This window comes from Schistocerca serialis, chromosome 2 (genome assembly GCF_023864345.2).
Source record: "Schistocerca serialis cubense isolate TAMUIC-IGC-003099 chromosome 2, iqSchSeri2.2, whole genome shotgun sequence".
In the NCBI taxonomy this organism is placed as follows: domain Eukaryota; kingdom Metazoa; phylum Arthropoda; class Insecta; order Orthoptera; family Acrididae; genus Schistocerca; species Schistocerca serialis.
Window position 1 is genome coordinate 417,866,485 of NC_064639.1, and position 17,518 is coordinate 417,884,002.

At 43.8% G+C, this 17,518-nt stretch overlaps 1 protein-coding gene across 1 annotated transcript in view; it reads left to right on the top strand.

Annotated features, from left to right (window-relative positions):
* LOC126457268 (protein takeout-like) overlaps positions 1–17,518 on the top strand; it is a 119,327-nt gene that overhangs the window by 86,153 nt on the left and 15,656 nt on the right. The window contains exons 4-5 of the mRNA XM_050093432.1: positions 1,242–1,389; positions 8,596–8,729. Of these exons, the coding sequence (XP_049949389.1) occupies positions 1,242–1,389; positions 8,596–8,729 (282 nt within the window). The remainder of the gene's footprint in view (positions 1–1,241; positions 1,390–8,595; positions 8,730–17,518) is intronic.

The following is a 17,518-nucleotide window of genomic DNA, read 5'->3' on the forward strand; positions in this document are numbered from 1 at the left end:
GCGGTCTAAGGACTCTCTCAGCTTTTCTAGTACGTGAATTAAGAAAACGAATGCGTCGTCGACGTGACGAGGAAAGCTACGAGACTTTGCAGGAGAGTATCCAAGGTGGTGTCTTCAAAGCACTGCATAAAAAGTTTGGCTATAACGGGCTTCGCATCACGAAGCGCAACAACGTTGTCCATCTCCCCCTTAAAAAAAATTAAAAAAGCCCTGATGACGTTAAACTGCGTAGGAATATTCTCGGCAGCGTTCCCAAAAAATTAACGACAAGACAATCATTAAATTGGCAAAGAAGTGATCGATATACGAATATCTGACAAGACAATCAGTAAAGCAGCAGCTTGCAGCTAAAGACAGTTTCGAACCCGTCTATAGGAAGGCTGAAGAAGTGTGCTTGATGGGCGTGCAACGAAAACAATCACTTACATGGCGCTGGAGTCGATACCTTTGACGTAAATGGCGGTAGCACTACCATATACGGATGGCAGCAGCCACACGACACTCACAAACCACTAGTGGCGAAGCCCGTGAGTATTTAACCACATGACGGTGTTGGAATCTCGAGAAAAATTTACGTATTTGTTTGTTGTGTAGTTATAGGTCAGTTCAAGGGTTGTGCTGCGTTACACTGGTTTTTGCCGCATGGCATGTCGATAATCTAGTTATGTTTGAAGGTCAGCAACGACAGCTGGTGCATTTTTCTTCTTTCTCCTTGCCTTTACTACTGCAGTGATCCTTTCCGCTGTCGGAAAGGAAGACTCTGACTGATTACTGGTACACTATCTTTGTCTCCCGATTCCACTATGTTTACCCTCTTCCTTACCCCATTCGCGCAAGAACATACTGTGAGGTTGGCTGAACTGTTGAAAAATATAAAATAACTCATGCACTTCTTCAATTATTATTAATCCTTCATGGCGGGGGCGGCCATGTATGAAGCAGTCTATTCGTGTTTCCTCCTAGGAAGAGAAACAATCAAACTTTTATGCCAAGACACATCACGTGAAAAGTAAGTCGAAAGTCACGCTCGAAAAAGAGATGCAAAAACAGTTTATAATGTTAAAGATCGATATTAAATTCGAAGTGATAGTGGTCTCTGCTTATAAATTGTCCTCTTCTTTTCTTTCCGCAATCTGTGGGTTTCTTCCTGGCCGCGAACGAGGTCATATTTCAGAATGTCACCCGCCTGATGTGTTGTTGTGGGGTAAATGTAAGGAAGCCGTGAACACGCGTTTCCGCAGGGATCCCGGAGATGAACCTGCCGCCAATGGAGCCGCTGTTCATCCCACTGCTGGAGAACACGGAGGGCAGCGGCAACAACCAGTTCAGCCAGAAGCTCTCCAACGTCAGCATACACGGCCTCAGCCAGTTCGTAATCAAGGAGTGCAGGTCTGTATATGCCCTCTTCTACTCGCATACCTATTACTTCTAAGCCTCTGCATGATCAGATTCTATCCATCGATTACTCAACTTTTCACTGCATCTACAATCATGTTCTGAAAAGGCCCTGGCAAATATAGATGGGGCATGGGAAGTCTAACTTGTATGAAGCCACTATGACAGCTTGTGGAAACTGTGGCATTAGTCAGATTTAATCTTCATTAATGTATATGGAAGTAGAGAATATGCCTAGAATAACTGCCCTGATGATTATGTAAGAAATATTTATAACAAAAAAGAGAAAGACCAATGAGTTGAAATGTCTGCCAGCTACAAATAGTAATGGACAGAACAAAATTTGTTATTTTACCTTATTATGGAATTTTTAGTACTAGAATTGCTGCTATTTTCTAAAAATTTGGTGTGGGCATCTCATTTTCAACTGAAGATAGGCTCAATAAATTTTAATTAGTCATATATATAAATTCAATTTTTGCAATAGTCAGGGGTTTACAGATTACAGTGTGTTGATTATAATGCTATTTATGTGAGGCAAACAGGGAGAAAACTCGGATTAAGTTATTGTGAACATGTTGCGCTGGTTAGAAGGGATATTGATGATAGATCCAGCTTTGCAGCACATTTGACGGATATGGGCCATGCTCGTTCTGACTTGACATCGCAGCTTAAATTGTTGCACGTGGGAGAAAATGGCAGCTATCTCGATCTTCTTGAGGAGATGGAGATTTTTTGCAATTTTAAAACTGGGAATTGCTTGTTTCTTAAGGAGCAGGCAGCTACGAAAAGTGCCCATTTTTGGGAGCACCATGGGAGCTGCCTAGCGCATGGCAGCAAGGCCGTCCACTGGGCCAGAAAGGAGACGGAATATTAGTTTTTTTTTCTATTGTTAGTGCATACTGCTGTCCCAAGTGGGCAGGGGTGGGCTGGCAGCGGCGCAATTCGCTATCTTCAGCCAAGATACTATATAAAATATCACAGGAGAACGGTACAAACATAAAATATGGGGATGATAGATGAAGTTTACACATGAGAGGGGTAAAAAATAGGAGTTAAATATATAAAAAATGGGGTAGTTTGATGAGGCACATTTACAGAAAATCCACATATAATTAATATGCCACTTGAGGAAGACATAGCACATAAACACTGCCAGCATGAATAGCACAATTACAAACGGCGTTCATGTATAGGACAACAAGACTGAACACACATTGCACATATACGACATACATGGCGAGCAGCAAAACACGACAGAGAGTAACTGGATTAAAATTGGAACGAACTTCCAAGGGAGGGGAGGCCAGAGAGGAGGGACAGAGGATAGAAAGAATGGGTGTGTTATCAGAGGAGGAGGTGGCAGGAAGGGGAGGAAGGGGGGAGCCAGTAGCACATGAAGGGGCGGGAGGCAGAGAGGGTGGGGAGGGAGCAAGCCAGGAAGGAGCGCAAGGACAGGGAAAGGAGAGGTGAGAGAGATACCAGGCAGGTAGGAGGAAGGAAACAGCACAGTGGGGCGGGACAGGAGAGGGAGCCCTAGGGAAAGGAAGAGGGAGAGGAAAAGTTGCAAGAAAGGATAAATATAGGTGTGAAGCACGTCATCTGTGATGGGGAGACGCTGGAAGTTTCTTTGGGAGAAGATAAGCTTTTTTACTTTCTTCTTTATTGTGATTTGATTGCCCTGTCCCACATGGGCAGGGAAGAGCTGGCACAGGCAGACTCACCTGCTCCTCAGCCGAGTGATAATAAATTTAATAAAAAGATCAAATTATACATATAAAAGGTGAAAGAAAGGAGGACGTAAGGGAAGCCAATGTGGATTAAAAAATACATTTAGGCAGAAACATTCATTGTGGGACAGCTAAAAAAGGCCACATAAAGATAAAAAACACAATTGGCAGCTGAGCATAACAAGTAAAATACTCTTAAGTCACAAGCAGAAGTTAAAAGTTGGCCACAGTACTAAAACACACCAGAACGATGACACTTTAAAGCCACTGCACGAGACAGAGCACACACAATGAAGGGTAAAAATTGTCAGGAAGGACCTGCCAAGGGAGGGGAGGCCTGAAAGAAGGGAAAAGAGGGGGAGGAGGGGGCAGTGGGGAGGTGGAATACGAGAGAGTGGGATGAAAGGGCGTTGGGGGTGCACAAAGTGGCAGAAGATGGGTGGGGTGGGAGAGAGGAAGGGAAGGCAAGTCGGGAGGGAGCACAGTGATGCAGAAGGGGTGCACTGGAGGGGGCATAGGAGGGTGGATAAAACAGCACAACGAAGGTAAAAGAATGGGAGAGGGAGCCTGGGGGGTGGGGGATGGTGGGGTTAGAATTGGTAAGTGGGGTAGATATCAAGGCAGAGCTCATCTTCTGGGAGGGTTAGGCACTGGAAGGTACATTCTTAAAGGCAGTGGAGGGTGTGGAGATGGATAGAGGCTGGAACACAATAGTAAAGGCACAAGTCTGCGAATGATGTACAGGGTGAAGATGTGTTCGATGAAAAGGATGATGTGGGAAAGGGATGAGGTCACAGGGGATCTGTGTGGAGGACGGAGGCAGGTACAGAAAGCAAGGCAGAGTGCAAGGCATTTGAGGATTTGGTGGGCTTTATAGAATGTGGGTGGGGCGGAAATCCAGGCGACGCTGGTATAACAAAGGGTGGGATGGATTAAGGATTTGAACGAGTGTCGAAGGATGCAGTCCCCCTGTCCAGCCAGGCACAAGTTTCAGGAGGCCATCTAGTGTGGGCTTAGTGTTGGATCGTAAGGAAATGGGGAGTCCAGGTGAGGTGACATTCGAGGGTGAGGCCAAGGTATTTCAGGGTGGGAGCGAGGTGAGCAGGATGACCATAGAAGATTAGTCGGTATGACGCTCTTACACAGTGCAAAACGCCGATTCACGATTTGAGCATAAACTTGGTACGCATTTAGGCAAGCCTCTTCTTCGGTAACTTTTTGCTACGAGACATTAAACAGGTTTCCTCACAGCAAACGGGGGATATTAGTTTTATCTTTGAGCGCTATTCGCAGTGCATATTTGGCATTTGCCTGTTCATTCATTGAATCTACCGCAATCGCTCACTTTGTCCTTATTGGAATTTAACATCAGTTGCTCGTATGAAAAATAGCATTATTATAGGTCCAGCTATCATATGGAGGATTACTGTATTTTTGTTACTGTCTTTTTATTATTTTTTGTAAATGCCTTTGAAGAATTTACGCTGATAATGTCAGTGATTAGGTTGGTCAAGCCTTCGAGTTTAATAAGAAAGGGTGTAACGTCCTATTGTAAACGGTCATTGGCTCAAATGGCTCTGAGCACTATGGGACTTAACATCTGTGGTCATCAGTCCCCTAGAACTTAGAACTAATTAAACCTAACTAACCTAAGGACATCACACACAGCCATGCCCGAGGCCGGATTCGAACCTGCGACCGTAGCAGTCGCGCGGTTCCGGACTGCGCGCCTAGAACCGCTAGACCACCGCGGCCGGCGTAAACGGTCATTGTTTTAACATTTCGTCGATGTTTTTGGATATGTAAAAATGATGTTTTCTGATGTAAATTTTTCTGTATTAGTTTTTACGAAATCACTATGTCGTTTTACGCTAGGCATATTCCTACATAAAAAATTAAAAAAAAATATCTTATACGTTACGTGAGGGGGCACAATTTGTTGAATTTCTCATTATGCCTGTACTAGGTTTTTCAAGTTTTGCTATTACTTCTGACTGTAAAAAATCGTCATGTGGTTTTAAAGTTTATTTTTATGTAAGCTTTGGTTTTCCTGTTAATGATATTTGCTGTATTTAATGTTCAAATGTGTGTGAATTCCTAAGGGACCAAACTGCTTATGGCATCGCTCCCAGGACTTACACACTACTTAAACTAACTTAAGCTAAGAACATCACACTCACCCATGCCCAATGGAGGACTCGAAACTCCGGCGGAAGGGGCTGGCTGTATTTAATGTCTGCTTGTTGTACGTTTTCGAATGTAGAGCGCATTATAACGCTTGTTTTTGCAATAATGAGCCTAGCTAGTTGGCTGTGTAAGCTACGTTGGTTAAGCAACTGCTAAGGTTAAAAGATGGGCTCTTCTATAAATTTAAAAATTGTTTGCAGTAAAAGTGAAGATATCTGTTGGAAGTAGTCATCAGAGTACATGTTACACCTCGCAGAAAATGTTGTGCTATTACGATATGGACCTACAAGGATCGATAATCTGGTATGTACGAGAATCTGCATATTTTTATATACTTTTCTGTTTCTGTATAAATAGGGCCACATTTTTGTTTAGATCCTCATTCTGATGGTTCCTATGTACTTTAGCGCTGGAGATGGTCACGCAGTGACATAAATCGATGTGTAAAACAAGGGATTTCAATATTTACGACCGATGCTGCCATTTATCCGAAATATTTTGATATGCCAAGACTGTATGATTTCACCACACATTAGTATTTTTTATTTTGATAGTTGTCTGCTCAAGTCCTTTATCATTTGTAATACTGGTGCTCTAGTGGATCAAGCCTAACAAAACTTCTCCACTTCTTCTGCATTCGATCAAACTGTTACAGTGCCGGCAGTACACATAATTTTAGCTGATGGTAAATTTGATCAGATTATCAATTGGGGAAAATTTTAGTTGCACTCAGGAATCATTTTTCATCATTTACCCATCGCTTAGCCTTCAATCCCTCTGCTACAGCAACAGGACTCTCCGTGCTGGTAGTATTGTCAACGTAATCTTCATTGTTCCTAGCTACGCCTTCGCATTTGGATGTTGAATGCTATGTGTTTTCACACATGTCTGATCGCGTGCGCGATGTTTTCTATATGTTTGTGGACGAGATTGGCGCTCCGTGGAAGGATTGGTATTTTGGTGCGGAAGGGTGAGTGGGAGGGTTGGCACGTTGATGACTCAGAGGAAGAAAGGGAGGGAGAGAGAGAGAGAGAGAGAGAGAGAGAGAGAGAGAGAGAGAGAGTGGTGAATGTTTGAGGGGGGGAGGGAGAGGGAGAGGGAGAGGGAAAGAGAGAGAGAGAGAGAGAGAGAGATACTATGAGCCTCGCTTTTCCTTATAATACGTTTTCAATTTCCTAGCTGAGCTGATGACTCCGGTGTGAGAAAATTACTCATCATCTTGTCTAAAAGCTCAAAGTAGTATGCACAGTCTCACTGACATTACTGAGAAATCACTTACTCCTGTTACTTCTTCAGTAATTTCTGCACTGTTATAATAAGCTATATTTTCTTTACCAGTTGCAGATTTAGCTTGACATATGCAGGGTGTTCCAGAAATATTGCGACAAACTTGGAGCAGTTGTCGTGAGCGTCTTGCGGAACAAATAAAGGACAGGAGGCTACAGAGGGTAGAAATAACATGCGCCGGCACCGGCCAGTGGGCAGCAAACGTGTCCTTGTTCGCTGAACGACCTTTGGCGGAACGTCTCGCAATGTTGGTTGTTATTCAGTGATCGCGACTGATTGCCACGATCACCATGGAGAAGATGGGGCTGGTTGATGTGTAGTCAGGCCTTGTCTCCTATGAATGCTATGCTGTGTTGCTGTGGTGAATGATGGTCTCGGGCACTTGTTCGTATCCTTAATTTTTCCAAAGGACATCCTCTACATCTCCTGAATGACTGTCCAAACTTTTCTGTAACACCATGCATGTTAAATTCTTCCTTTCAGAATTAATAACCTTACACTGTAGTTCTCGTTCAATGGCTGTTGTATTAGTTTTCGATGCGTCTAAACAAATACAGTATGTATCATGTTGTCAACGTTTTATTGCATAGTCCACGCCTGATGAACTTCGATAAGTGTCTATTGTAACACACCGTGGCATGTCACACCGTCAGTTCAAGGTTAGCGGAAGTCGCAGTTTGAGTCACATTTGTTCCTAGTGTTCTTAAATCTTAAATATTATTGTCTTTTATGAGGCCCTAGGTGACAAACCAGCTACGCATTTGCCGAACCGTGTGTGCAGTACCGCCGAAAAAGATCATCCGGTTTGCATGTAGCGCGTTATCAACAGTTGTTGACGTGGAGCACTGATTCGAGGCGTTTCCGGCTTACATTCCTGTGTCACAATCTATCTAGACTCTTATCTACACGATATGGTCTGAACACTTAGGTCAACAAAAGAACAACAGACTAAATGTTTGTACGTACTGTGTAGTCACTCATTGTGATGTCTGTGACACATTTCTCATAGAGCCTGCACTGTAAAGAATATCGCACGCATACTTCTAGCTTCAGCTTCTCAGTTCCATGCCAGTAATGTACTCCTACCATAATTACCCATTTGCGTTGTTGTTGTTGACTTTCTTCCTCATTCACTGTGAGACAAGCACGTGTAATTTTCTAGTTCTGTTAAACTATATCTGGGTTCTTTGGAAGACGTAAGCTGTTAACTTTATGAATATCTTGCTTCAGCTTCTCGGTTCCATGCCACTAATGTACTTCTCTCATAGTTACCCACTTGCCTTATTGTTGTTGACTTTACGCTTCATTTACTGTTTTCAAAACAAGTACGTGTAACATTTTTCTAGTTATACCATCTGTGCGTTCCTTGGAAGAGCTAAGCTGTTAACGTGATGAATGTAACGATTTTTCAGTTTCATACGATTGCCCATTTTACTTAATTCCAGCGATCTTTCTTGCTAACGTAAAAGGCTAGCTTTTTCAATTTTTCGTTTTATCCACCCTGAAACGCACTGAATGAGTTTTTATCTCAGATCCCAATAGTCCGAGTTATTGCATTTGTAAACCAGAATTTATACAGCACAATGGGAAAGTTGGCAAATTTAGGAATGGATAATTATTAAAACTTAAGTATGGAAGTGCCTCTACAAAGTGCTGTTGGAGGTTGTTTAAGAGGCAAGGGCCGGCCGCTGTGGCCGAGCGATTCTAGGCGCGTCAGTCAGGAACCGAGCGACCGCTACGATCGCAGGTTGCAATCCTGGTTCGGCCATGGATGTGTGTGATGTCCTTAGGTTAGTTAGGTTTAATTAGTTCTAAGTTCTAGGGACTGATGACCTCAGATGTTAAGTCGCATAGTGCTCAGAGCCTTTTGAGCCATTTAAGATGCTGGGCAGAGGTGTGTTATAACTTATAAAATCACATTTTTCTTTTTCTCAGTAGGTTTCATCAGTGCACAGTAAGTATTTCCAGCGGTCTGAGAGCCCACTTGGTGTTGCAGGGTGCCGAGAAATCTGACGCGCATCTACTTGGACATGTTCACGCCGGTGATCACCTTCGACGCGCAGTACGAGATCCACGGTCGCGTACTGGCGTTGCCCATCTCAGGCAGCGGGGACTGCAAGCTCGTTTTCAGTGAGTAGCAGACCACCAATTCAATCAGTGAGCACCCATTTCTTTCAAATGCTCGTGGGAGCGACTCTGGACGCTGTCAGCCACTGCACCTACTATCCGAGGTCACGCATATTCACAGCGGTACTGCGGGTACTGCTGCTGTCATGTTCACATTCGATGTTCGGTTATACAATATTTAGTTCGCTCAATACTGATTGGCACTTCCCCTATAACTAATGCAAAGTAGCTGTTTAAAATGGGTATCGATGTAAGCCATAAGATGGACTTAGTAATGTTCACCACCACCAGATGGTGTAGCTGCAACAGCACTTACTGGTGAACATCGATAAGACAACATGGAAACAGATAGGCATGGTCAACGGTGGAGTGACTGCTTCAGACATCCACAAGAGGTTAGTAGCCATATGTGGGGAAACAGCGCCAAGTAAGCAGATCCTGTTTCGTTGGGTATCAGAATTCGTAGGCTTAAGGGAGTGTGCTGAAAAAAGCGAAAGTGCTGGGCGTCCAGCAGCTTCATGCGAACTAAACAATGCACAGTGCGTCAATGACTTGATGATGGAGCACAGACTAATCATGTTTGATGACCTAAGTTCATTACAGCGAACCCCACGCACAATCATCCATGAGGCAGATGAAGGTGTGTGCACAATGTGTGCCCCATCCCTCGCCACTGCGCAGAAAGAGAAGCGTGCGGAGATACGCTGACGGTTGATGCAAAAGAGAAGCGTGATAAAACCGCGATTGTTCTCTAAGTATATAAATGATTTGGCTGACACGGTGGACAGCAATCTGCAGTTGTTTGCTGATGACGCCGTGGTGTACGGTAAGATGCCGAAGTTGAGTGACTGTAGGAACATGCAAGACGACTTAGACAAAATTTCCATTCGGTGTCACGAATGGCAGCTAGCCCTAAATATGAAAAAATTGCGGATGAGTAGGAAGATCAAACCTGTAATGTTCGGAAACAGTATTACTAGTACCCTGCTTGACATACTCAATCTTCTAAATATCTGGGCATAACGTTGCAAAGGGGAATCTGGCATGTGAGAACTGTAACAGGGAATGTGAATGGTCGACTTCGGTTTATTGGGAGAATTTTAGGAAAGTGTCGTTCGCCTGTAAAGGATACCGCATGTAGGACGCCGGTGCAACCTGTTCTTCAGTATTGCTTGAGTGTTTGGGATTCGTACCAGGTCGGATTAAAGCAAGACATCGAAGCAATTCAGAGGCGTGCTGCTAGGTTTGTTACTGGTAGTCTCGAACAACACGTAAGTCTTACGGAGATGCTTGGGTAATTCAGCTGGGAATCCTTGCAGGGAAGGCGACGTTGCTTTCGAGGAACATTATTGAGTAAATTTAGAGAACTGGCACTTGAAGCTACCTGCCGAACGATTCTACTGCCGCCAACATACATTGCGGGTAAGGACCACGATGACAAGATACGAGAAATTAGTGCTCATGCGGAGGCACACCAACAGTCTTTTTGCCTCACTCTATTTGCGAGCGGAACAGGAAAGGAAACGACACGTAGTTGTACAGAGTAACTTCCGCACACCCCGTACGGTGATTTGCGGAGTATCTGTGTAGGAATGGATGTAGAATAGTACAGAGCAGATCCAGCGGAGTTCTGTGAGCGTCTAGTCACTGTTGATGAGCCATGGTTCTTCCCTGAGGTTCCAGAAAATAAACGTCAGTGTATGGGGTAGAAACTTACTTGGAGTCCTTGTCCCAGGAAGTCGCAGCCGGGGCTATTAGTATAGAAACCAATGGCGACTGTGGTCTGGTCAGTAAGGGATACTGCTGGTGGATTGACTCCCTCCCAATATAACCCACAGCGTGGATCGATACTGCAGTTCACTGCACCAACGCCGCTTGCGCATTCAAAAACGCCGCCTCGGAAAATGGGGCCTTGGTGCTCTGCTCCGACACGACAGTGATCGGCCACAAGTCAGCCGCGAGAACTTGCCACCATGCAGAAACTAGGGTTTATTGCACTGCCACATCAACCATATTCGCCGTACCTGGTTACTAGCGACAGTGCCGTATTAGACGTAGTTGAAGAGGACATGCAGGGTAAGAAGTTTAACACCAATGACGAACTTCGTACAGATATTCGTCAGTGGGGACAGAATGCCCCAAAAGAATGATTTGCTAAGCATTTACGGAAGCTGGCAGAACGATGGCAATAGCGCAGAGACACTGGCGAGGAATACCTGTCACATAATCTGTATTCGTTTTTTCAGTAAATGACCCCTGTGAACACACAAAATTTTAATGGCAATCAGTTTTGAACGTGTCAAGTAACACAGCGCTCTATGTCTTCGAAAGATAGTCATAATACACAGACAGGAAGATTACATGCTTTTAATGGATATCTTTTAAGTTAAGTGTTCTTCAGAGCAAGGGTACAATTTTAATATGCCAGACAGTTTTGCAGTAAAGTACACTAGCTGCAGTGTGAAAGAACCGAAGAATGATGTTACTTCGTTAATGAGTTATTCAGACTTTCTATCACTGTGATATAAACGGAGTGTTTGTGAATACTGAAGAATCTGTGTTACTAAAGGGCTACGTCGGTTTACGCTGCAAGATGCACTTATCCAGAGGCAGATTGTCTACCTAACGGCTTCCAAGCCAACAAAAATGTGAATTTCAATGTTTCAGTTACTTAATGACGAAATTTAAAACGCTTCCATTACCTGCTCATTAAGAGGTATAAATTCACCTCTAGCATTAACTCTATAAGCATGCTATTAAAGTTAGAAACTGTATGTATGTCTGGACGGAGCGTGATTCACACTGCGCTAATTGCACAGACCGCATTTATCCAGTATTTGAAATTGAGAGAATTTAGTGACTTCCCACAGACTTCACACATAATTTGAAACCTTTTCGAAACTTTTTCTCTCTGACACCTATCACAAAGGTAGAAAGTCTGTAGCTTACTATATTTTCGCTGTTCATGCAGGAAAACATCAGCATCAGGAACGGCGTTTTGATCTATTAATTCTTTACTACTAACTTTATTTGCGCCATATTCTGCAGACTGTATCCACATATACCTTTGAATGTAACTAAAAAATTATATCAGTGTACGAAACGTACACTTTCTGATCAAAAGTATCCGGACACCTGGCTGAAAAGGACTTAAGAGGTCGTGGAGCCCTCCATCGGTAACGCTGGAATTCAAAATGGTGTTGGCCCACCCTTAGCCTTGATGACAGCTTCCCCTCTCGCAGGCATACGTTCACCCAACAGCTGCTGTTAGGTTTCTTGGGGAGTGGCAGCCCATCCTTCACGGAGTGAAGTGAGGTATCCATGTCGGCTGGTGAGGCCTGGCACGAAGTCGACGTTCCAAAACATTCCAAAGGTGTTCTGTAGGATTCAGATCAGGACTCTGTGCAGGTCAGTCCATTACAGAGATGTTGTCGTGCAACCACTCCGCTACACGTTGTGCATTATGAACAGGTGCTCGATCGTGTTGAAATATGCAATCGCCATTACCGAATTGCTCTTCAAAAGTGGGAAGCAAGAAGGAGCTTATAACATCAACGTAGGCCTGTGCTGTGATACTGCCACGCAATACAACGAGGGGTGCAATCCTCTCCATGAAAAACACGACCACACTGCCTCCAAATTTTACTGTTGGCGCTACACCGCTGGCAGACGACGTTCACCGGGCATTCGCCATACCCACACTGTGTGCCGTGATTCGTCACTCCCCACAACGTTTTTCCACTGTTCAATCGTCCAATGTTTATGCTCCTTACTTACCGGCTTGATGTGTGGCTTATGAGCAGCCGCTCGACCATGAAAACCAAGTTTTCTCATCTCCAGATTGACTGGGGTAGTACGTGCAGTGGATCCTGATGCAGTTTGGAATTCCTGTGTGATGGTCTGGGTAGATGTCTGCCTACTACACATAGCGACCTTCTTCAACTGTCGGCGGTCTCTGTCAGTCAACAGACGAGGTCGGCCTGTACACCTTTGTGCCACACGTGTCCCTTCACGTTCCCACATCACTATCACATCGGAAAAAGTGGACCTAGAGATGTTTACGAGTGTGGAAATCTCGCGTAGAGTCGTATGACGCAAGTGACACCCAATCACCTGAACACGTTCGAAGTCCGTGAGTTCCGCGGAGCGCCCCATTCTGCTCTCTCACGATGTCTAATGACTACTGAGATCGCTAATATAGAGTACCTGGCAATAGGTGGTGGCACACTGCACCTACTGTTGGGGGTGTCCGGATACTTTTGATCACATACTGTAGTTCGGGAAATATGACGTTTCACACATGGGAGATTGATTCTACAAAGATTTATTTGTGGCGGGTTACTAGTATTTACTGAAAAAGATCGAAAGCAAAATACTAATTCTACTTGTTGGAATATCATAAACAAGTCAGTAATTGAGTCAGAGATACCTGGTGTCTTGGAGAATATGTCATGCAGAATGAACTAGTTTGGCGAGTCACTAGACTAGAAAGGTGCAGATGCGTCGTTGGCCACTAGCCTGGCATTCGAGAGCGATAAGGGGAACACCTGCCATATGAGAGCGGATCGCCTTCCGATCGAATGTGCCGGACGTTTGAGGGTCACGCGTTATGTCAAGTGTCTACCATGTGGTCTTCAAATCTGGGTATTTCGCCCCCCTCAGAATTAGTTGCGTAGCAGCTACGTGCGATGGCAACAATTACCGTCAGCTGCCGTGTATTTTAACAGTGAACTGACAGGGCACAGTACTTGCCAAGTCGACACCACACACAAGAACTGGTGAATAACGTTAACATCCGAAACCACTTTCTCGGTAACGGAGACAGAAGCCTTCCCCCTTCGCGTCTTAACTGGGGCTTTTAGTCGCTGCGTGTCACAAACACATCGACACTCATTAGCAAAGTTACCAAATCATTGTCAGTGGTTACTCGAAGTACGAAAAGATCGATCGGACTAATGATTCTAGTTACAAGCTGTTGCACGCTCGTGTAAAGATATGAGTACGCCGAAAACCACCATTCTACTTGACAACAGAGTATAAGTGCCCTTCTCGCCTACAAATGCGCTTGATAGGCCGTTTCAAATCCTTGCTGTTATGATATGGAATTGTTTTTGGCTGTTGTATGGCGTTCCTAAATCTCATGAGGGGTGCCTTGTACGCGGGTCTGAACTTCATTAGCGGCAACTATTTCTTTAAAACTTACACTAAACAGGTACATGTTTCTATGTTCTACTGTCCTTCAGTGTTGTAACCAGCATTGCACGTAGCCAGGGAGTGTGATGAGAGGTTCAGCACCACTTACCAACCTCATCGATCGAGCAAACCAGTCACAATTTGCCCCATCTGTGCCAGATCATTGTGCTGCAAATTGATGGGCGAGTCCTGCAAAAATTTTCACCGTTCCTTTCTCGAAGCTGTTCATGTTTGGCACACGGCCTGCCACCAGCTCAGAGAAAGAGACGCGTACACTTTCTGCAGGACCCGCTCCTCATTTTGCAGGACAACGCTCGGGCGCTTATGGCGCAAGTTGTGACTGATTTATTCGATCGGTTTACCTGGAAAATGCTGTGCCACTTATCACACTCCACGTACTTTAGTCGTTGTGATTTGAACTTTATTGCTAAATTGAAGGAAGCCCTCCATAACATTCGCTTCAGAACTGTTATGGAAATTCATCGGGCAATAGACACCTCCAGCCGAACTGCCAACACAACTGGCGCTAATAAGGCTATCACGACCTCTACATCGCTGGCAACGCGTTAGACAAATTACAGGTTACTTCTCAGAAAGATCGTAAAACTTTGAAACAGATATCTATTTGTATTAGTTGCAAATAAATAGTCACAACAATTAAAGCTGCAACCCTCGTAGATAAACTGCGCGGATGTACACATTGTCGGAAGGATGGGTTTGTCAGAGTTACTCACCTCTGCATTCCATCTCATTTCAGCCTCATAGCACGCCTCACCGTACATCACCTGCAATTTCACTACACTGCACTGGAGAAGGGAGTGCTAAATGATGTTCTACAAATTTCGAACGCACTTGCGTATATTTTGGTACCTAAAGTACACAATTACACTTTATAGATTTCAGCAGACATTGTTCTACTAGTGGGCACGGCAAACTAAGGGCATAACATTACTGTAGTTACAAGCCCTGTATATTCCATGATACTTAACATTATCAAAATAGGACTGTGGCTAATTCAGTCCCAACGCTGGTTTTGACTCATCAGTCTTCTGACTGATTTGATGCGACCCCCACGATTTCCTCTCCTGTGTCAACCCTCCAATCTCAGCGCATCACTTGCAACCTGCATCCGCAATTATTTGATGGATGTATCCCGGTCTCTGTCTTTCCCTGCAGTTTTTATCCTTTACAGCTCGGTCTAGTGACATGGAGGCTATCCTCTGACGTCTTAATACATTTCCTACCACCTTGTCCCTTTTCTTATCAGAGTTTCCCACTTTCTTTTTCCTCGTCTCTTTTCTTACCTTATCAATCGACTTAATCTTCAACATTTTTCTGTAGCACCACATCTCTAATCTTCGAGTCTTTTGTGTTCCGGTTTTCCAGTAGTCCATGTTTCACATGGAAACAATTCTGTGCTCCAAACGTTCATTCTCAGAAATTTCTTCATCAAATGAAGGGCTATGTTTAATACTAGTAGACTTCTCTTGGCCAGAAATGCCCTTTTTGCCAGTGGTAGTCTGCTTTTGATGTCCTCCTTGCTCTGTCCATCACTCGTTCTTTTGCTTCCTAGGTAGCAGAATTCCTTAACTTCATCTAATTAGTGATCATCAGTTTGGATGTTAAGGTTCTCGCTGTTCTCATTTCTGCTAAATCTCATTACTTTCGTCTTTCTTCGATTTATTCTCAATCCATATTCCGTGCTCATCAACAGTTCGTTCCAGTGAACAGTTCCTGTAATTCTTCTTCACTTTCGCTGAGGATACCAATTTCATCGTCAATTTCACACTGAATTTTAATCAGGCTGTTTAAACTTTCTTTTATTTGAGACAATATTTTTCGATATATAGATTGAACAGTAGGGGTGACAGATTGCATCCCTGTCTTACACTATTTTTAATCCGGGTACCCTGTTCTTGTTCTTCCAGTCTTACCGTTCCTTTTTGTTTCTTGTACATATTGCATATTACCCATCTTTCCCCATGCCTTACCCTATTTTTCTTAGACTTTCGAACACCTTCGACCATTCTACATTTTCCATCTCGACGTATCTTATAAACGTGTTTTGATTTTTCTTCAGTGTTGCTTCCATTATCAACCGGAATTCAATGGAATGTTATCCATTCCTTTTGTCTTATTTGGTCTTAATTCGTTCAAAGCTCTTTTAAATTCTGATTCTAAATCTGGATCCCATATCTTATCCCTGTCGACTCCTGTTTCTTCTTCTATTACGTTATCAGACAAATCCCCGACCCCTCAGAGGCCTTTGGTCTACTTTTTGCAGCTGTACTCTCTCCCCTCTGTATTTAACAGTTGATTTCCAGTTGCACACTTAATGTTCTCCTCCTTGCTTTTAAGTTCACCGAAGGTTGTTTTGACTTTCCTGTATACTGAGTCACCCTTTTGACAAACATTTCTTTTCGATGTCGTCACATTTATCATGCAGCCATTTCGCCTTAGCGTCTATACTTACTATTTATTTCATTACTAAGTGACTTGTATGTCTGTGTCCCTGAATTTCCCTGAACATTTTTGCACTTCCTTCTTTCGTCGATCTTTTGAAGTATTTCTCCTGTTACCCTTGGTTTCTGCGCAGTTAACTTCTTTGTCCTACATTTCTCTTTCCAACTTCTGTGATCGCCCTTTTCAGAGATGTCTACTCCTATCCAACTAAAGTACTTACTGATCTGTTCGTTATAACAGTATGCATGCCCTCAGAGGACTTCAAGTCTACCTCTTCATTCCTTAGCACTTCCGTACCCAGTGTGTTTACGGACCGATTCTGCGTGACTAGACTCAGAAACAGTGAGCTCGTATTGCGAAAATGTGCAAGAGGTCGCCTATTGTTGGCCCGGCAATATAAGACCATGCACATATATTGCCTGTCCAATCAATCCCTTTCTGTGCACTTGCTATAATTACAATGCAAGTTTTAGAAAGAAATAACACGAATATACAATACTGAAGCCACATTATCGCACTTTCGTTTAACAGCGAGGACACGATCTTTGTAAACTTCGGCAATCCATCCACAAGACCTTCACAGGGATTCTGTATGACCCAGACTGCTCTTGCGGAATCAGCTAGAAAGCTAAAAACGCTGCGATGGTACTCAGCCACACTAAACAATCCGGGCGCGTAATTTTAATTGTTTCGAGATAAGAACGACTGTAAGCAAGGGAACCGAAAAGCTTTGGATATTGCCAGTTAGGGGGTGTTTGCGTGGTTTGTTATGTCTGCGATCGGGCTTTTTACCTACGACTACTACAGGAACTTACTAACTGGTAATATGCATTCATTTTCTTTTTTTTATGGCCATTACGGGCTCCTGCACTTTCAACAATGCAAGAGGACATGCTACCACTCTGAAGTCAAGTTAGTGTGGCCTGAAAAAAAAAATCCATGGCCATGAGGCTGTTTATGAGGCGCATACGAAAACAGTCGTATAGAACACAGCGAGTAATTGTGGTAGCTCGGGCGGTGACTGCTCAGGAACGAGAGGCACAATATTTTCATCACGCATTTCCTGCTCAACAGCTTCGTCTTTGGCAATCTACAAATCTAAACTTTTCCCTGTATTCTTAATATATAAAAATTTT